Source organism: Pseudopodoces humilis, chromosome 5, assembly GCF_049639895.1.
Source record: "Pseudopodoces humilis isolate 2021_Gansu_Grassland_sample_001 chromosome 5, ASM4963989v1, whole genome shotgun sequence".
In the NCBI taxonomy this organism is placed as follows: Eukaryota; Metazoa; Chordata; class Aves; order Passeriformes; family Paridae; genus Pseudopodoces; species Pseudopodoces humilis.
In genome coordinates, this window is record NC_142204.1 from 43534212 (window position 1) to 43556438 (window position 22227).

Genomic DNA, 22227 nt, shown 5'->3' on the forward strand with positions numbered 1-22227 from the left:
ATTAATTTAAAAACCTGCTGGCAAAGGAGACGAAGACACATCAGGAATTGAATCAACCCGGACAACTGGGGTAGACGAAGTTGGTGGCTGCTGATAGTACATCTGAATGGGAAGCGGTATAGCTCTCCTTTTCACTCCTACCACATGTATATGTGCTTGACCATTGTTACTTGGATCTTCTACTCTCTTCACTGTATGATTTGGAAAGACAGTTCTGTCAAACACAACATAAATCCATGTTAATAAACACAGTAACTCAACCCTCTTGCAATGTTTTTGTTTTACCTAACTGCTCTTGTGTGCAGAGTAATAGAAGGAATGCCTGCATCTTTACAACACAGTAGGATTTTCCAATAGCATGTGAGTGTTCATCACTGAGGACTAGCAGGTTCCCCCAGATGGCTGAGATGTCATACAACCTAAGCAAAAATTACAAAATCTCAAAAAACTACTTCAGAAAGAATCAGAAGGACTAGACGCAGGAAAGAAACCCATTCAAAGATCTTGAAATAGAATGTAATAAAATTAAACAAACTCTAAACTAATTTGTTTCAATTAAAATTCCAAAACTGGATGTCTTTCAACTCAGCAGATTTTTTCTCAAAGAAATCTAAAGCTACTGCTTAGTTTTAAGAACATACAATTGCTTCTTTATTGCTGCATAAATTCTTGTCTTACCGCAGGCATTTATAAAATCCAGTTGATGTTAGGATTCCACCTCGAGCTAATTTACTACAAGTAGAGAGGTATTCAGAGTACATTTCTGCTCGAGAGACAGAGCAATCAAGGTTCACTTCAAAATGGGCATTCAACCTGAAGATGGAAAAAATAAACTATGAAGCAAAATACTGAGAGTACTTTTAAAGGGGTTGTTAAAATCCTTCAGTCTGTATCAGAGACTTTTGAGATCTGCCAGCAACATGGAAAACAGCATTTTAGTATATCGTTTTGTCAGATGTCTGTTCTACACTTTCTCCTCCTCACTGCTTATGAATCAACAAACTGGACCCCTAACAAATGCTTTTATTTATATAAGCATACATATATGTATATATATTTACATAGTTATATACATATTATTTATTATTTATAGAAAGTTGTCTCCACCTATGCCTTTTTTATTGTATATTCTGCAAAAACGAATGAGAATGCATAGTTGGGCCTCATCCCCATGGCTCTATTCTTATTCCTTAATGATTCTACTTCCACAAAAGATGGGCTGAAAGCTAACTAATTCTTCATCACAAATTTTTATCATAAATCAATGTTTGTATATCTAATATTCACTTAGCAGTGAAAAGTATTTTTATCTCCTAAAGACTCTCCACAAGTCCACAGACCATCTAACCTATAACCTCACAGGAAGCTGTGAGAAAAGGAAATATCTTCTATCAGTTTAATTTTATTTCATTAGATCCACTGCTCCAACCCAGAGACAAAAGTACTGTTCATCCCCAGCAGCAAACAGAGGCAAGTAACAACTCTCACTAAGTACTCAAATATTGGCATGAGAATAAAAGAAATATTTTAGTTGTCAGCATTTATTATATGGTGCTAACATTCTGGAAAACTACAATGCATTCTCCTTTGTAGAGCCCTACGCTCCAAATGTAACTAGATGAAAAGCCTATGATTACATTCTTTTAATTGTGTTCTCTCATAAAGATTAAGTACCATTTCTCCTGCAGTTGTTAGAATTTTATTATTACAAAAACTGAGATTACATTATATTAACAGAAAGTTAAGGTATTAATTAAATTTGGCATATTGGACAAGTGACTGTCCAGTTGGATATGTCATATTAGGCTGACACACCAGCAAACTGGAGATGTTCAGAACTTAAAATTGTGAAATGAGATCTGTGGTCAGTACTTTACTGTCACTGCACTTATCTCCTACTGAATCTAAGCTGGATAGTAATACATCCAGGAAGGTCAGCTTAAATACCTTGTCTTTTTGCTGCTTTCAAGGGATAGTAACTAAACTCTACTGCTATGATTTACTCATTTTCCCATTTCTCTAAGTAGGAAGCAATGACTAAAGCATACCATGAAAATGTACATCAATCTAAGTTTGCTAATGTGATCTGCAGAGAGAGTCCAGTTCCAGGTATCCCTGTTCAAATGCCGAAATGTGAAATTCCTCGATCTTTCAGCAGTTAATTATTATGGTTAATAATACTTTGCAGTGTGCAAAGAGAAGCATGGAAACATCAGCTGACCACAAAAATCTGCAGTATTTTTCCTCCATACAACTGAAGCTCTGCTGAAAGTGTAACTTCATGATAACCTAAAACACTAAGCTTTGTAAATTCCAGCCACTTTATCAGGAAGGTGCTTGTCTCCTCAGTATGACTAAAGATGAACATACGAGGTGTGAAGGAGCAGAGGTGAAAAGGCCCATCAGGAACCAATTAACACAAATACTTGGAATGTGAGTTGATTTACCTAAGACAAATAATTCAGAAAGATCACCCACAGCCTACATAAGAACCATAGCAGAGACAGTTTTTCTCTAAATATCTGACAATAATACTAGTTGAAAACAAGAGAATTTGAATGGAAAAGACTTTGATCTTCTTTAACTTGAGGTTCACAATGATCATGTGGGTTTTGCAGTGCCTCACTTCATAATTTGATAATTACTTTTATATTGATTCAGTAATATAGCAACATATTAGCAGATGAAAACATCTGTGAAACAGGTAATGCTGCTTGACAATTTAAAAAATAAATTAAATCAAGATGAGAGTTAAAAATCAAATCAAATTCTGTCTTAAGAGAAAAAACAACTAATTTCATGGATCAACAGGCAAAGACTGAACATTCTCGTTGAGATTTGCTTTCATACTTCTTCAAAGCAATGACAGAATGGATTTGGTTTACACTTTTCAGAAAAATTAGTCTACCAGTAAAGAGAAGCAAACTAGAAAATTCTGTGACACATGAATTCAGTATTTTTCTTTGTGTTTCTTCTTCATTAATGTATTTGAATAGAACTATACACTTACCATTGACATGCAAATTTCTCACTGTCTATTTCTACTATTCCTGGAGGTGGAGCAACGTGCGGTGCTGTCCTAGAGGCTGTAAAGGATGCGGGGAAGAAAAAAAACCAAAACTTGCTGAAATGTTTTTTGTCCTCCTGAATGAAGCACTTCATGACATCCACTGGAACAGTTTCTATGTTTGTCAGCAAGGATGTATCCAGCTAAGAAAAGTCAAGAAGGTCCCCAGAGCAGACTACAGATCTGCACCATGGTTTACCAAAGTGAAGCAGGGCTTGCCAGGGACAGAGTCACCACTCAAGGGCAACCATGAGGTCTGGACCTAGTGAATGGCTGCTTCCAGATTCTGGATCTCAGTACTTTAAAGTACTGAGCGTGATTTTAAAGTGGCACAATACTCCACCAAAACAGGCACAAATACACAGCAATTATTTTTCCAATTCTTAAGTGGATGCAACTATAATGCAAAGGATTTTGTGGCAATGTCACATCAGTTCATCCTATTCACTTTTTTTTCACCCCCTTGGTTACATTCTCTCCCAGTCTTTTTTGCTGTGGTATCTAAACCCATTCCAGAATTATCACACTTAGACATGCAAACCAGTGTCTGCTGCAATGGTTCTTTCTCAGTAACCTCCTAAGAAAAGTTACAATTTGGTTCACATAACAAGAAAGTTCTGTTTAGAACCTTCAAGAGTCAGTCTATCTCATCTTATCTCTGCAATTCTACCAAATACTGTATATTACTGCCAAATAATATCCAGTGTAAAACACAATATAAAATGGACCTCTAATTTGCTGAAAATTGTGGGAACAATCTAGAATGGGTACTTTTTCTTCCCAAAGAACAAGTTAAAATAAGCAATGCATGTAACTTTCAGAGAATTTTCAAATTACCAACTGGAAAACATTAAAATTCTTTCCAAGCTTGTTTTACAACAGTTTTGATTAACATAGCTTTGGCTAACAGCATATTTGCTTCATGAGCAAGTGTTTTAAAAAGATACATATGTTATGCATAATGTTATACTTACTTATGTAAACTTATCAGAAATCTAGAGAAGATAAAGATCATATGGGAAATTTTATAGAACAGTGTGTTCTCTTGCAGTGATACTCACCTGGGACACCTGTTGCATGGGCCTGTGAAGAACCATGATCCATTACCTGTGGTCTGACATCAAGTATTCCTTGCTGGCTAACACACTGATGTTCAATGAGCTTTACAGCAGTAAGAGCATCAGGTCCAAACATCTGGATGTCCATAGAAACCAGACATACTAATGTATCTAAAGTATTGAATGCAAAACCAACAATGACATTAGGACAAGACAAATGCTGTTAGAACATTTGCTTTAAAATTGCCATGTGTTGAAAGGAAACTAGTCTTTGCATGCTTCTGTAGGCTTGTTTGTTTTTTTTAAACACACGTAACGGCATTAAAAAGACTTCAGAATTTGTAGCATCATAAATTCCTCGAGGACACAATGAATAACTTTAGTAAATTCCATCCCCATGCTGTGTGCTCATACACACACACAAGCAAGACACATTTTTAAGAATATGTCATGGTCAGTGGTTAAGTCTTTTTTTCTTACATAAGCAAGAGAAGGAAAAGATTTTGCTTCTCCCTTACCTATGCTCTTCTCTACTTTAGCAATCTTTGAGCAGGCCACTTCTCCCATTTCTGTGAGCATGTATAGCACCTCAAGTGCTGAGATTACAAGCAGCACATCTGGTAGTGTGAGATGACATATGATCTCTTTATAGGAGTCTTGATCCACATATTCACAAATTAAGACACCATTATCTTCAGCCTTACAAAGATTTGCCAAGATTTCCATGCCTGAAGAACAAATACAAGATAGTTTTAAATAGCAATAATTACAATTCTGATACAATAACAAGAATAGCTAGAGATCTTACCTCTCATTTTTAGAAATCTATCCCTTGACATGAGGCATTTTGTAACTGTGTGGAACATTAGATGAGTAGTTTTGAAATCAACAGGATCCAAAAGAAGCTGGTGAGAAAGAAAAAAAAATTACTAACACTATCCACATAGTGCTAATGGTTCAAATACTTAAATCTGCTTATTAAAATAAAAGATTCAGAAGCGTTTAAGTGCAGCAAACACATATTACACTCATGTTCATAAAAACTGAACCCTGTGAGCTTTTGATTGTACCTAGCATTTTGAGCCCCCTCCTCCTTTTCTGCTCTGAAGCAGCAATCTAATTTACACCTTCCAGTGCTCAGAATAAGGAAAATAACTTTATTCTCAGGCAGTCAACAGTATACACAAATGGATTCTAACATCTAACAAAGACCAGAACTTGAATAACAACAAGTACTCCTTCCCAAATGCTACCCCAGTCATTCGTCTTATTTCTACTTCTGCTTCTCAATTAGAGATCTCAAACATAAGTAACATTCTTTCTCATTCAAAAGAAGTTGGGTACATGGTAAATGAAAAACACCTTTTCCTTCAATACGTAGTAGTGGACCAATACTTCCACTCTTATTCTCCAGTAGTACCCATTTTACTTAAATTTATATGCTATATTTAAAAATATAAGGACTATCTAAATATACTACCTATAAAATCTATATAATTTTCTGCATGAAAATATGACATACAGAAATAGTATATAACATTCAAACTTCTCAAAAAAAAAAAAAATAGAGAGAGAGAGAGAGAGAGAGAGAGAGATGCCTCACATGATTCTGGCAGCGTACCCTGTGGCATATGATTAGTTTACGCAAAGTACAGTACACAGGACATAAAATTCTCTACAACCCTCTTTCTTAAACATACTATTTTGAAGTTATGACTAAAGGTTATAATTATGAAGTGAAGAAGCTAGCATACAGACTGCAGAACGTAATAAATTATTTTCTTCTCTCTGGGAAACTAAACTGAAAATTATACACTATGAATATCTTCTATCTCCCTACATCATCAGTCTTCATGTGATTCTATTTTAGAAAACTGACACATAACAGCCATATTTTAGTTCTGGCTCTGAATACTTATTTCCAAATTTCTAATTACAAATTCAGAGAATAATTTATTTCATTCTCCATCCAATGATAAAGGGAAAAAAAATCATGTCATTAACACTACTGCTTTTATCAATTTATATTTTAATTATTCTGTTTGAAAGCACATTACCTCTGCTGCAATATTTCCCAGCGTGTCAAGCCCCAACTGCCGTAGAGAAATAAAGTGACTGTGAGCAGAGAGTAGCAGGAACCGAAGACAAGTACGATTAGCTGCCAGAAGTTTAACATTTCCCTCTTCAAAAGAAAGATTTCTTAAAATCACTGCTATCTGAAGTACCCGCTGCCCTTCAATATCATTAATGCCCAATTTGCGAGGTGGATGAAATAAGGATTCCCAAATCCATTCTTCTGATGGAATATCTGTGAAGTAAATAAATAAATTTTAGTCCTTCCATTGCTCCATTTACCAACATGCATGTATTAAGATTAGTCAAGATGTCTCACCTTGAGATTTGCTTCTGTCAGAAATTAGATCACGAACTTCAATATCCTCAACAATATCCTTCCAAAACTGAAGAAAGAATTAAAAATACTTAATTTCTAGGAGCTACTTCTTTAAATATTAACTACTTTTATTTCTATCATGTTAAAATATTGACATAATATTAAAATAATTGTTCTTTAAAAATTTCCTAGTACTTTGATTCATTTGAGAGTAACCAGAAGTGATGATTGCAAGATGTTCAGTACTTTACACTAAGGAACTCTTCCGTTCAAGCACCAGAAGTATGCGGTCATGATCAACCAATATTACAAGGAAGTGCTTTGCTGAAGCACATACTGAAACTATGGGGCAGTTTTCCATACACCATTAGAAATACAGCAATTACAAATGGAAAAAAAGTACAGCTCATCCTCCTCCATCTCCTACAAACAAGGTAGAATAAGGTAACTCCTCCCAGTCTCAGCAGATCTTAAGAGTCCTTGCAAGAAGTTGCTACTTGGATAGACTTTTTAAAGCTGCTGTTGTGTATCCTACCTCATCATAACACAATAAAAAGAAACAACCACCACCATCACAAAAAAAACCCAAACCTATAAATATAACCAAAGCAAAACACTTCAGCAGACAGGAATTCAAATTAGTTTACAAATTTATGGTCTGGTCTATAAATGGTTGTTTAGTTGCTAGTCTTGTTGAAATTCAAGAATTAATCAAGGAATTAAGGTTTGCAAGCTAATAAAAAGACATATTGTGATGTATAATAATATAAAAATATATAATGATACATGCATTCTAATGTGTATATCTGAAGAAAGATATAAACCTTCCTTTGACTAATAAAAATTTGTACATTTCTTTGACTCACTAATGAAATACCACTCCTCTTTTGACTATAATCACAGAATAAAACCACCAATAAATCTGGATAAAAAGGGAAGGATGGGAAGTACAACCAGCTGAACAGCAGGAGAAATTTTGCTATGCAAATGTAATTACTAAATTACAGCATTCATACCAAGCTTGACACTACTATTTTCTTGATAAATACAATACTACAGATTTTCTAAATTGGAAGGGAAAGAATTTTATTTTCACTGCAATGTTGCTAAATGGCGTCCAAGTACTGTTTAGGAAAGAGGATTTACTTGCACAGAAAGGATTATTACCTCATTTTAGCAAAGACAAGAACAGTAAAAAAAAGGTCTTAACTTCTTACTGTTTGTGACAAATAGATTTTTCTAATTAATATGGAAGCTACAAACCAAGAGCCACAGAAGATGAAGGCATGCAGGCAAAATTCTGTTACAAGGGAACAGGTGAAACATGACAATTTTTTTTCCCCAAAGGAACAGCAAAAATGGAAAAAAATAATAAAGCTTTCTGGGCATTCATTTGAAAAACATAGCACAAAGGCAATAAAAAATTAGTGCAGCATTACAAGCAGTTATTTATTACCTACTATGAAGGATAGCTGCAATCTAATACTACATATTAATAGAAATAAGCATGACAGGGTGCAAAAGTAAAGGTCTTTATCACTAGTTATTCCTATATGTACATTTAAATCATGGACTACGAATAGAAACAAAGCTGAAACGTGGAAGCAACCGAACAGTGCTTAACTACATAACATCCAGATGCTAAGACATAATGGACAAAGAACTTGATTCATATTCACAGTCTGATCACTGTCAGTAGGCAAGTTCCTTTGGAAAAAAATGCAAAGGATTATACAGAATTCATTGCAAATTCGATCAACCAAATGACTGCCCATAAAAGCAATGGACACTTGAGTACACAAAACATAATGTAGCAATGGTATGACTACTTATTGTCCAAGAAAAATACAAGAGCAACTGGAGTCAAGTCAGCTTGACAGATTACTGTGAGAGACAAGGAAAGTGATGTTTGAAAAGTATTTCAGGTATTTAAGTGCATAAAGATACTCTCTGCACAGTATCTGAGAAAGATTCAGAGGATAAATGCAGAGTAAATAAAAAAAAATAAATTTATACAAAGAAGTAGTTGGGCAACAAAATAAAAAAAAAATTACAAAATAAAGAAGACAATCAGAGAAGTAAGGTGTAAAAACAGCATGTATGTGGATTTTGGAACTCTACAGCTAGAGGAGGCCTCAAGAAGTCCAAGAACATGAAATGCAAATCATTTGACTGAAGTAAACAGATAGGAACAGTGCATGAAGAAGCGTAACACAATTTTTCATACACTACACATCAGACACTGAGCAGCTGTTGAAGATATACCTGGAAAAACAGCTAAATCTACCGGATTATAAACATACTACATAAAGAAATCACTCTTGAAAGTGAACTATCCTCACAAGAGAACCTTGGTAACATGAGGCTATGTCAAACTGTCAAAAATGGGAAGCTTATTCAAAGCTAAGTCAAACAGTCAAAAACGGGAAAGTTTCCAGAGTAGAGGAGAAAACATCTGAGCAGGATGCCATCAGAAATCGTGGACAGGGACAACAAAACAAACAAGGAGAGACACAAGATGACTGGCTAAATGCCAGCTGTTCCAATCCTTAAGTAAGGACACACAGTCATTACAACTAACTAGACTTTTAAGCTTATTGGCAGCACCAGGAAAAATCAAGAGTGGAGAATGTGACAGATTAACACAGCTGTAAGAGATAATAGCAGGTTCAACTTAAATAATACTCAAATTTGGACAATTAATGGAACAGATTACTGACTAGTAAAACCATTTGATTCAATTAAGAAGTAAGTTTGTAAAAAGTGAGAAAATACGTCCTGATCCAGGTAAGATAATGAAAAATACAAATTGTCCGAACAGTTTTATATAATGCAGTAAGGACTGGGGAGAAGGGAAAGTAAAAAAGAAAAGAAATTGATTCCTTTCAAGTTTATAATAAAGAAATATACTGTTTTTCATTTTCACCTTCAACTGACACAGCAGTGATACTGGAGGACACAACTAGCACCAAAATGAACAAACAAACAAACAAACAAAGAATTTAAAAATTATAGTATGAATGGTGAAAGGAGTAACTTACTTAATAGCCATTATTTTTTCTTAAAAAAGCAAAAGCACGTTTAAAGAAAACCCCAAAACAAACACCAAAACCAGACACACAATCTCTATGCTGACAACCAAGTATCTTTCTCCTACACAGGAGAGAGTTTTGACACAACCACAGCTGCAATACAAAATAAATTACTTCCAGTAGTAAGGTCAAACAAATGCTTGCAGTGAAATGCTCTGAAAAATCTGAATTCTTGGCATTACAGATACTTTTACATCTGATGTTAAGTTTTTCACATGCTTTTTGAGTATTTCTGACATGATGTCAGCAGTATTTCACTACAGAGTGGTACTATATATGTTATAATGTCCAAAAATACATCTTGGAGAGCATCCAAGATTTTTATTAGTAAACCTTACTGCAGCTACAGTGGTTCTACTTAAAAGTTTGCTAAAACATTTATGAGAACCAGCTGCCCTTATAACAATTACTTAAATTTATATAATTAATGAATATGTAATAAATTAGAATACAGTATAATTTTAGATGTTTACAGATCTAGGCATGGCTTGCTGCTGCTATAGATCAGCGACGGTCTGTGACAGCTTAGGGTGAAGTCAACAGAGAAGTGCTAAGTGCTTCAAAAAACCAACCAAACAAACCAACCAACCCACAACCTACAGTATTCTGGACATATTTTTTTCAGTGAAAAAGGGAAATTTTGAAGATTATGAAACATTAATTTTTACACTTAAGTTTGAGACATTCGTATTACATTTTCAAGTCCACAGACTCACAAATATGAGAGCTTAGCTTTCTTTAAGTTTACTTAGGAAGTTTTGATTAGGGAATCTATACATTGGTATTTCAACAATACTTATCAATTAACTAAAACTACTATGGTCTAGCTTGTTCCCTAACTGAGTTACATAAAACAAAAGATAAATGGAGAAAGCTCCCAACAAATATTTTTCTGTAATACTGGTAAGATATTTCAGTATATGAAACAATTACGGAATTGAGCAGAAACCTGGCTTTATAAGGAACTCAGAAGATTAACTCTTCACATTTTTCTTTAATAAAAAGCATACGGTATCCAAATATATTTTAATCTAGCTTTCTTCTGTTTTAACCACCTAAATCATTACCTGTAATTCAATTCAAAGAAACTGCGTATCATAGTAAATACACTGAAATATCAAATCTCTTTCAGCTATAATTCATGCTCTTATTCATCTAAAAAAGTTCATCTAGAATAAATAACCATTTGTACAAAGAAATTTCAGTTCTATTTTTACTTCTTTTCACTGCTTGTACAGTAGCTCATGCCCTCTAGTGGAAAGATTAAAAAAGCCTTATTCAAATAGTTTAACTGAAACAAATGTGCAACACTGCTAACCTATTAAAGTATTTCTCATATGCTTCTTATACAGTCGTATCCGTTTTTATAATTCAGAATGTTTCTTTACTGATCATTGCAGTTTAAAACAAAATCCAAAACAGCACTGTTGCCTCTTGGTAAACACATTGCCCAATATTCCTTTTCTTCACACATATTAATGTCCTTATAAAAAGAAACATGGAAACCTTTGTTCATTCTCCTATACTGTTTTTTTCTTAATACACTTCTTCCTACTTATCCAAACATTTGGACAATGGTGACATAGTTTCCTATTATATTTAAACCAAAGGAATGAAGCTGAGAGTAATTTTAAGGACATGTGCTAGTGTATCTTAGAATTTTCAATATTTTTAAAGGATTTGATACCCACCATATGCAGTAAAAAATTATTTTGTAAATTTTGAATTACCTTAACAAAATCTCTATCAGTTTTCTCCTTCCACTCTTCTCCAAATACAGCAGAAAATGATCCTAAAGCTTTAAGCACAAAAAGCATAATTTAGTAAAATAAAAAAATGAACATTTTTTATAATCCATAAACTAAATTAAGATTCAAGAGCACTATAGACTCTTCTAGTGTTTCCTTTTGATCTTAAAAAATATAGCATAAACCAGCTGAAATGTCAATTGTCATTTCATTAATAGCTATTGCAGTTTTACAGTATAAATTGGGAGTAAGGAGGCATAAAGAAAGCGCTAGTTTGGGAATCCTGTAAGAAAAAACCTCAGGGGAAACTTTTCCAGAGCTCTTTTCCATGAGTCAAGATGACTGCTCTATTTTCACCTTCACATCAAGAACTGTCTTCCATGCACAGTGTAAGCACAAACACTACTGCAGTAGTTAAACAAATTCCCACTTATGTTTTCTAGAAAACTTAACGGTAGTAAGATTTTGACAGCATTCAATTCAAACTCAGTATTTAACCAAGACCAGTAATGGATGTTTTTGGCTGTTTGATGGTTTGATGGAGACACTACCACAGCTTCTGTAATCATCACTCCTTGAAAGCAGATAAGACTCAGTCAATCTGATTCAAATGCTGAGTCAATCCAAAAATAAAATCTGTCTTGCAATAGTTCTGTAATGAATAACACATTTAAGTTAAACATTTTGGCTCATCATGTTTTCTTATTTTGTAAAAAGTGCTACAAATCTCAATTCCAAGACCACATCATCTTTCAATTCACAGAATACAAACCAAGGCTTTATACAGCTCTCCAAGCTGAATATAATATATAACCCCCAAACCCCTGGGGCTGCCCCCTGATCTGCAATCCAGCTGTCATCTTGAAGTTTAGGAGGGGACAGGACGGAAGCTAATGACATATTTTACCTAAAAACACTGAATTATAAATAATAACAATTACAAAACCTTAATTATAGACAAGAAAAATTTAAAATCTGTATTAAATGAAGTTGATCAGCTATTTTTTATTGCTACCTGAAATTATTGTGATAGTATTTTCATAATGCCTGAATTTACTAATTAGAGAATTCATTTAATCATGAAACCTGACAGATTTACCTTTATTATTTTATACTGTAAAACCATGTAAGTATTTCAAATTGAAGTTTCATGCTTCAAAAATAAATAAACATACCCCTGCTGTTTCTTTCCCACATTTGTCCCAATTAGTCCTCCTAACGCTGCTAGGACATTTCCCTGGATTTATCCAGAAAAAGACATAATCATGTAATATAAAAATGAAGTTATTCCCAGGGAATGCAAAGAGTGAGTTCATTACATGCTCATCATTCCTCTCAGCTTCACCTCAAATATTTCTCAAAAAACAGAAATACAGACGAGCTATGGAATAAATCTGTTCTTCAAGTTAAGAACTCCAGAAAACACTGCCTACCCCTACAACATTCAAAAAACTCCTCAAATAGCAATGTAACACTCAAATTATTTGCAAATTCCTAAATCAATAGAATTTTCATCAAAAGAACAGGGGAGTGATGGTAACCTCAAAAATCTAGAGAGCAAGCATTCTGGAATCATATGGAGGACTTGTTTCCCTTTAGCTTCCTTTCAAATATTTTCCTTTTTAAGGTCTTGTGACTGGACTAGATGCAAACACTAAATGATCAAGGTCTAACCATATCTGAAGGACACTGAAAAATGTACAAATTAAAAGAGCAAGAGAGAAGCTGGAGGACTAATGCAATACTGGGGGGGAAGGGGGAAGCTACAAATCATTGATGGATTAATCAATGATTAAAAAAAACCAACTAAACCATGTACAGGGTCTAATACTGGTTCTTCCCTAGAATTTTAAAACAGAACCTTTGACATACCATACTGTGTTTATGCTTACACATGCAAAGTAGATTTATTCTCAAACAAATACGATCACCAGTATTATCAGACTTCATTATGCTTGGCTGAAAAGGCTCATCTGAGCAATTTTTTAGAGCCAATTTCTGAATTTCAGTATTAAAAAACCCAAAAAACCAAGAAACCAACCACAAAACCAAAAAACCCAACAAAATAAACAAACCAACGAATCACAAACAAACAAAAGCAAAACAAACAAACCCCCAAATAAACAAACCGAAAAACCACCAAACAACCAAAAAGCCCCAGCACATAAACCTGGTAAATACTTCCTCACCCCAAGATAACAGCTATGCTGTTACGATTTTACAATGGTTTAGGTTAACTTATGTTTTGTTCCTCTCTCGACAGGAAGACATTAATGAGGACTAATTAGGCACGGAGGCATTTTTTTTTACAATGAAAAAATCAGAAGAATCAACTCTCTTTTGAAATTTATGTGCTAACACATTAAGTAATTCTGAAAATCAGGTTTAGATTTTTCTCCCTTGAATTTTATATTCTGAATTTCACTACAGTTAAATGTGTAGTGAAATATCAGCACAAAAATGTTATCAAGTCTCTGTTTTCAGCGTACCTTTTCTAAATTTTTAAATCTGCAACTGTCATTAAAAAAGAATTATAGAAAGTCAGCATGGTCCTACAAACTCGAAAGGAAACAGTAATATATTACAAGCAGATGGAAATTCAGTGCTGTAAATTCAGTATCTTGAACAATTTAATTTTACTATAAAAAACTAATTCTTACATTTCACTAAACCATTAACTACATTTTTTAATTACCTAACTTAAAAGGTATTTGTAACATTTGATAAAACCTGTAATTGTTGACACGGTAAAGAGAAAAACTAGATACATTACCATGAAGTAAGTTATTACTATTTTAATTATCATGAGTTGTGAAAGATGCTACAACAGCATCTTCCTGTTGCAAAAATATATATACTTACTGTCATCAAACACCCCAGCATTTGCAAGCAGTAAAGTGATGATTTTAGGGTCCTTTTCAAGCTGCATAACATGCTTGCTTTCATTTGAAAGAAGAGTACACACATTAATTGCAAAGTCCACTTCATTTGGGAGTCCAGATAACAGTGAAAGCACCAACTTATTATAGTCATTTGGTGAGTTTAAGTCCATAGACAGCCCATAGCTTTGACGAAGATAATCTAAATTAAAAAAAAAAAACATTTTCAGCTACACTCATTAATCTTGAAACAATACATTAAGCAATATTTTCGTAAGTAAGAATTTTGAAAAAGTTTGTTTATAAATTATTGCAGATTTTAGCAAGTTTTTATAGGATTCAACGTATTTTTTGTCCGGCCAAAAAGAGGAACCCATTCCACTTTGCTGTGTACCTTTCTAATTAAGTATCACTTCCTCTGACACCTCCAGAACACAATACTACAGTATATTCTCCCAAAGAAAAGCTTACAAAACACAAGCTTTAATTAAAGCAGAATGGAATTGTAATACAATTTGAAGTGAATTTCTACACAACAAATTATGTGTCTATTCCACAAAGTCCACCAGCTTCTAATTTAAAGCTTAACTAATTGTAGGCTCAATTCAAGTATTTGTGGAGAAAATGAGAGATTGAAAGAAACACACTGTGAATTTTCAGGATTTTTTTTTCAAGACAAGTAACTACACAGTTAGTGTACTTAGTTAGTATCCTTGTTACTAATTAGCAAGGATAATATTTGTAAAGAAGAGAAACAGCTTAAGGATTTTAATATTTGTTTTAATGTGGTTCTTTTGAGTACATTAAACTAATCATTTTAGAGTCCTATAGATTTGACAGTTTTAATAATACTCAAATTTATCTACACACTATTTCTGTAGCCTATCCAAAAAAAATAAAACCAAAAATGCACAGACACAAAGAAAATAGCACTTTTACCCTCAAGAATTTACCTGACACGCTGTGTTGCTGGTAGTTATAGGAAGTTGGAATTGCACCAATAGGAAGTTGTGGCTTTGGATTTCCTGGTTGTACCTCATCATCCTCCTCCCCAAAATGATGGACTTTTTCATACTTTTCTAGATAACTGAAATAAAATTATAAAGAAAGTGTGTTTAGTACAGCTAAATCTTTCATTCCAAAAGCAGAACTGCCAAAGGAAGCAATCTGTAGAAACATGGACATTTACTGGAAACAATAATCAAACTGCTAAAAAACAAAACCTGAGTCAGACTGACAACAGGTGACAGAGAAAGTGTAGATTTGTGTAATTACTGCTTTAGATACCAAATTTTTCACATTTTTCAACAATAATATTTTGATAAATTGCAACAAATTGCACCCCTTTGTGACTAATCCTGTTTTTTCCCAAATTAGGTTTTTCTACCCAAAATAACTCTGCAGGTGAAAGCATCATAAAAACTACTCTCTGCACATTACCAATACATATACCAAGGTCAAGTCCAGAAAAATACTTATTTCTTTTTGCCTTGTTTAAAGAGAAACTGTATACTGGGTCCTAACAACTACACAAGACTAAGAGAATTCAGGGATATCAAAGGCAGCAATTCAGGATCAGAACTTGAGAGCCATAGCTGCATCTAATAACTACTGAAAATCCCTTTGAACCCCTTAAGAAAAATAAAGCTGATATACTGTACAAAGAATAGACCTTCTGCACAGAAGTTATATGTACAAAAAGTAAACAGCCAAGCAGCTTGGTAAATTAATTATCTCAATGAAAGTTAATTTAGCATTAAAAATGTTAACTTTCAGAACTTTCTACACTCCAATATATAAAACAAACTTAAAATATTCACTGTAACCCTAACTGTACAGTGATATGTAGTTGAAAACCGTTCCCAAATTTAAGTCAAGTTCAAAGCTGCCTAAATTTACAGATTTTAATTGTGCTGAAAAAATGACAATACCAAGTCAATGAAATCATTAAAAAATTGTAAAATCAGAAAATAATTTAAAACATCTATAGTTCTCTTTCAATATGCTAAAATATTTCCTATATGAGTAAGCTTTTGTACCATTTTTGTCAGTAGACACTGAAATAATTAACTCATAGTAAATAAGAAAGATTTTAAGGAAACAGTATTCTGAGGAATATTTCACATTCATTAAATTAGTAATTATTTGATGAAGTGAGGTATCAATGACCATGCCATAACCATACCTTCAACGAGTTAGAAAACACATTTTTTCTTAAGAAAAGGGTGCATTTCAGAAGAAAGGAAAGATATCAGAGCTAGAAAGGCAAATCATGCTGCACTGTATGTATCACATGCAAATACCATTCATGTCTGACTAGAGTTCAGGATATTCTAAGTGCTTCATGAACCACTGCCACACCCCCCTCCTTATTACATAAACTCCTGAGTAAGTTAAGGAGTCAGCAAAAATCTTCCCTGCACAATCATTTGCTTTTAGGGATTTTTAAAGGACTAAAAATTACACTTAAATATGGTTGCTTTTATCTTTAAACTAAAAATCATCATTTATGTGAGTTAAGTTTATGTATCTGCAAAGAAAGTAAAACCTTCTAAAATTGTTTGTAATTTTTTTTGAAGTCACAGCTCGACACTGTCCTAAAACCTAAATCCTAAATTTCCTCTTCCCATTACATTTCCTTACCCTTTTATCCACTTCTTTCCTTTAGCTTACATCTTGTATGCAGATGAATCAAATCTATAATCCAATCAATATTAATTAACAGAGCCTGTCCACTTATGGTCAAGACCAAAAGGAGCAGTTCAAAGACAGCCTGATCTTCCCTTTTTCTGTCCAATCACTCACTCTTCAGAGATCTCATTCAGAAAAGTATGAGGATTCTACATTGGCTTTCCAGTCATTTTTCAAACAGAGCATGGGTCAGATGAATACTATATCTGGTGCAGAGGAAAACAGCAGGTTCCTATAGCCATGGATGCCACATGTATCATTTCTATACTGCCAGAAGCTACACGGCTGTAGCTTGTAAAATAAACACTGGAGCTAGAGCTAATTTCCTCTTATTTGTTGGTTTGAGTCAAAGCTTGAGCTTAGAACAGTTTCATTATCGTAAGAAAATTTCATAAAAGCATTTAATAAGATGAAATAAAAATCCCTATACAGAAACATGCACAGTACTCAAAATACAATCTGCGAATTATTGTGGACCTGTCCATTCCACCAAGACTGAATAGCTACTTAAGCACTTAAAAAAAAGCTGTATATATCATAAAATAATTTGTGTTGTTCCATAGTGTTATATGGAACATATATACTTAACCTTATGCTTTTTATTAAAGCCGTGTCCCAACCAAGCTCATCAATATGAATATCCTAGATGTTCTCCTCTGGTAATATCTACTTTATTAAAATGTGTTAAAACAGTTCCACTGAATACAGAAAATCTCAAAGTTCAAAAATCTACTTCCTTTCTTCCCTCTCTGAAAAAAATTTTGGTATATATTAAAACACTTTTGCAAACTAAAATGGTCATCATTTGTTCAGTGTTGACAACTGCCACAATGTTTTCACTAATGTCTTATTAAGCATTTCACAGAAAATCAAGATCCAAATTACCTTTAAGTGAGGAATTCATTTTTCCCTATGCCAATGCATGGATCAACTTCACTTCACTGAAATTCTGGGCTCTTTATGTTGTTATTCAATTTACTGAGGTTCCACCACTTCAAAGAACAATCCTCCTTTCTTATCTCACCCCAAACTATCAAGTTTGCCAAGGAAAAGTCAAAATGAAACAAAATAAATTCCTCAACAACCCCAAACCATCAGTTACTAAGGCTAAACCCCACCTTCGTCTCACTCCAAAAAAACCCAAACCTCAAACCAAATAGAATTATGTTCCCCACCTCTAACACATCTCTTTAACAGCACTGTAATACTAAATTTCAACTATAGTAACTAGATGGTAATAGACTCTTCAGTACCATTCTTTTATGCTACGCAAGTACCAGCTGTTTACAGACAGCTGTACAACCTCAATCCTCCAAACATTCCTTTTGTTTCCTGCAGAGAGAATGCGTGACCTGGAATTTCAGTGTAGAGAAGAAGCTGATTTGCAAATTAGCTTGTACATGAGCTTTACTAGTCTTAAATTCTAATCTCAACAGTCTGGCATACAGCTACTATGCAAACGGCAGAACCGTTTAGCATAAACACATGTCTTGCTCTAAAAATACAAGAAATTTAAAAATAATAAACAGAGCTCTTTTATTACTTAAAACCAGTTGTGCAAATGCTCATATGTGATAAAAAAGTTGCAAAGGCTAATTTCATGTTTCAAAACAACTTGGATCTGTAGTTATAGGCTAGAAAGGTATACTTTTATCACAGAAAAAGGTTTTCAGGAATTCAAAATGCTTCCTTTATTTCACCAAGTCACAGGTAGTATACAATAACAGCAACAATCTTCTAAACTTGTCTTTTGCTTTCAATACCAACTGAACAATTATGTACCAGCAAAGAAAGATGCAGCTAGTATGTTGTCTTAGGTTGCAATGCAAGATGTAACCAAAAGTATGTATTCTATTACCACCTGTTAAAAGCAGGCAGTGGAGTTTTCTTTATCTCTTCCATGACCCATCCTCCCTCCAGGGGGATATCTTCTGTTAATGGGCCATTGAGTCTCACTGAATGACTAATAAAATGACATCATCCCGTTGTAGGATGCTCCACCCAGGGGGAGGAGCCAAGCATTCCTACCTGGGTATAATCTGAGACTTGGAACACCACAGCAGCCTTTCTCCACTGGATTCCCAGGGGAGAGACCAGACCCATCTACACCACCACTGGACCTTCAGAGAAAAACTACAGCCTTCTACAGCATCACTGCTTCAGCAGAACCACATCTGTCACTCCAGGAGGACTGCAGCCACCATTTAATCAGACTGCTACCAACACCCTGACCAACAGGTTGTCGTCAGGCTGTGTTCTCACTCTGTCAGTGTTTTTTGTTCTACCACATTTTATTTTAATTTTCTATTATGTTGTAGGGGTTTTTTAAACATTTATACATACTAGTAAAGAACCGTTATTCCTACTCCCATATCTTTGCCTGAGAGCCCTTTAATTTCAAAACTACAATAATTCGGAGGGAGGGGGGTTTACATTTCCCATTTCAAAGGAGGGTCCTGCCTTCCTTAGCAGACACCTGTTTTTTCAAACCAAGCCTTATGTACAAAAAAGAATTAAAGCAACTAACTAAATGAAAGACCAGAATTAAACTACAAATGAAACAAATGTATATGTTTAAATAAAGTCTTTAAAAAAGCCCACTTATTAAGTACTATGTCGAAGTCCTGGTGAAGATGGAGGAATAAGGAAAACTGCCTTCTGTACACATGTGGAAAGATGCTTCACACTGTTAGCATGGCACTCTGAACTGGTGTTACCCACTGGACACATGAACCAAAATACTCAAGAAACTGAAATGCAATGAAACCCATTTACAGCCACTTCTGGCCTTTCAGCTTGGGTCACTCCTCTGTTGAGACGTTTAACTTAAATTAAATAAAGAAATAAATGGAACAATAAATAAATTTTTAAAAAGCTACAAACCCCAAACAAAACCAACACCCCCACCAATCCCCACAAACAACAAAAACCACACAAACACACACCTCTGGTGAACAGCCAGAACATCAGGATATGCCAAGTACTGAAAAATAGGAAAATAGATGGGCAACCAGAGATAGACGAGCAGACTGGCTACTTTTTGAAGAGCAAGTAACTTCAATGTTTTCTGAAAACTTGATTACTTTAAAGATCTCTTGTTTTGGAAATCAAAACATCATATCTCTTTGAAAATCAAATTAACATTTTACACATTCTGTTCCTCTGACAGCAATAAGTCACTTTGTTCCATTCAATTCTGTGAGAAAAAAGTTCTACGAAGATGAGTAGTATTTCTGTCCATGAAAAAATATTATTTAGTAACTACACAGGTTTTTATCAGCCTAGTGATCTTTAGGCTTTCAGGTATTTGGGAAAAAATACTAACAAAAAGAAGCCTACACCAGGTACATCTAGGGCATGTATAATTCACTATAAACAATAGCCCTGAATGGGCTTAGAGTATACTAGAAACTGGTTCATGTAACAGTATAAAACATCTGGCTCATTTTTACCAGGACACAATAAATGTGCTGAATACATATTAAGCAAATGTCTGGCAAAACACGACATGTGCAGACATGTACTATCAGTTCCCTCCTCATCTTTGTATTCAGCTGAAGAGCAAGCAGGTACCATTTCTACAACAGCTCTCCACCTCACCTTTCTTGAAACTATCTTTCTACACAGCATTACTAGTGGAGGACTGACAACATAACCTTGCACCATTTCTGTTTGCCTGAACACTGCCCATTATGATGCAAGACAGACACGCTCTTTCCTGCTCATTCACTTCTACTCCCTCTCCCTCTTTGCAATACTGTTAACAACAACATCCTAGATAATAATGAGACAAAATCCTGACTGTAAGAAGGATTTCACACTATTGAATATTCCAATTTGTATTACCTTAAGTGAGAATTATTGCATGTAGTCTCTCTTCGCCCCTAATTCAACATGACTCTTGTTCTACACTCCAGGACTAAGGAACTCATGACAACTCACAAACTTGTGGTGCCAATCAAAAGCTGCAACCTTTTCAAAAATATACCATCTTTATCAGAAAATCCATTGCAGTCCTATAGCTTGAATCTGTGCCTGGTACAGTTACTTGAAAATCCAATCAATTTACGAAGCCTAATAGCAGGCAGTATTTTAATCCCATAGAAGGCTGTTTCTCAGCAGGGCCAAAGCATTTAAACTTGTGTGCTACTGCTGGCACACAAAGTAGAGACTGGTGCCACACACTACAATGAAACTCCTGCTTAGAACTTAACAAAGCTGTTGCTGCAGCTGCCCCAAATAATGTACCACTCATTTACTCATCTCATAGCTGTTCACTTACTAAATTCCTGTCCCAAGAATTATTCTAAGTAGTTTCTGAAAGTGGCAAACACAACAACCTGCTACAAGGCTCTGCTTAAACTTTTAGAGTACATCAACAAACTGCCTCAAATTTGATTTAATGTCTGAGTGCTTTGCCAGTGTCATCAGCAATCTTTCTGTGTTGTATTTCTGGGTTTTTTTCCCCCTGGCCTTGAGGGCACCACAAATTCCAATTCAACAGTTAAACCAAATTATTGTCAGAACTGACGCTTGCAGCTAAATCCTTCAAAAACATTTGCATTTTCCATCTTCACCTCATCTATCTCAGAAACTATCTTACATAAGGCTTCCAGTGAAACACACTGCACATGTGATTCTCAGCATTATTTGTTTGATTTCTGGTTTATTGTGACCACCTAATAGGACAGGCTGACAAATCAAGACTCTTAATGCTGTACTTGGCCAGCCTGCCCGATGGATACAATGTCCAATGGCTGTGTTTTTCAAACACCTGGCAGAGTGTCCCACAATGCATGCAGGATACTGTACCAACCAGCCTGTGCTGCCTGTTTGGAATCAGGTCCCATGTGGGCCAATCAGACCATACACAACATCCAGCCTCCACCCTGACAGATTCTGTTACACTTCAGGAGAATTCTGAGCAAACTCAGAAGGCCCTGTGAAGATTAAACAACCCAAGCCCCTTATACATAATCACATACAAACTATAATTGCATTTAAATATGTTAAACTTTTGTACCATGTTTTGTAGCACAAGACTACATGATAGATGGTCCAACTTACAGTTTGGTTGAAATTTGGTTATAAAATTCTTATGCTACCAAGAAACCTTTGCAAACAGAGGAAACCCAAATATATGCCTTCATGAAGTTCTGAATCTTTTCTAAGGCAATAGGCAATATTCATTAATCTTTGTTGGAAGAGGTGTAAAAGCTATGAGCATCAGCAACCCTCCAAGTTTCACTTTGTTAGACATTACAAGAAGAAAAAGTCTCAATGCTTCAAAGAAAAAATAA

General features: G+C 34.6%; 1 protein-coding gene across 2 annotated transcripts in view; it reads right to left on the reverse strand.

Moving 5' to 3' along the window:
• Positions 1–22227, reverse strand: part of ARID2 (AT-rich interaction domain 2) — a 94517-nt gene that overhangs the window by 24553 nt on the left and 47737 nt on the right. For both annotated transcript variants that reach the window (XM_005519296.3, XM_088055397.1), the window contains 11 exons: positions 15190–15323; positions 14220–14438; positions 11340–11407; positions 6518–6584; positions 6183–6433; positions 4934–5030; positions 4644–4853; positions 4129–4296; positions 3011–3086; positions 679–813; positions 15–214 (listed from right to left, as the gene is read on the reverse strand). In XM_005519296.3, coding sequence (XP_005519353.1) covers positions 15–214; positions 679–813; positions 3011–3086; positions 4129–4296; positions 4644–4853; positions 4934–5030; positions 6183–6433; positions 6518–6584; positions 11340–11407; positions 14220–14438; positions 15190–15323 — 1625 coding nt within the window. The remainder of the gene's footprint in view (positions 1–14; positions 215–678; positions 814–3010; positions 3087–4128; positions 4297–4643; positions 4854–4933; positions 5031–6182; positions 6434–6517; positions 6585–11339; positions 11408–14219; positions 14439–15189; positions 15324–22227) is intronic.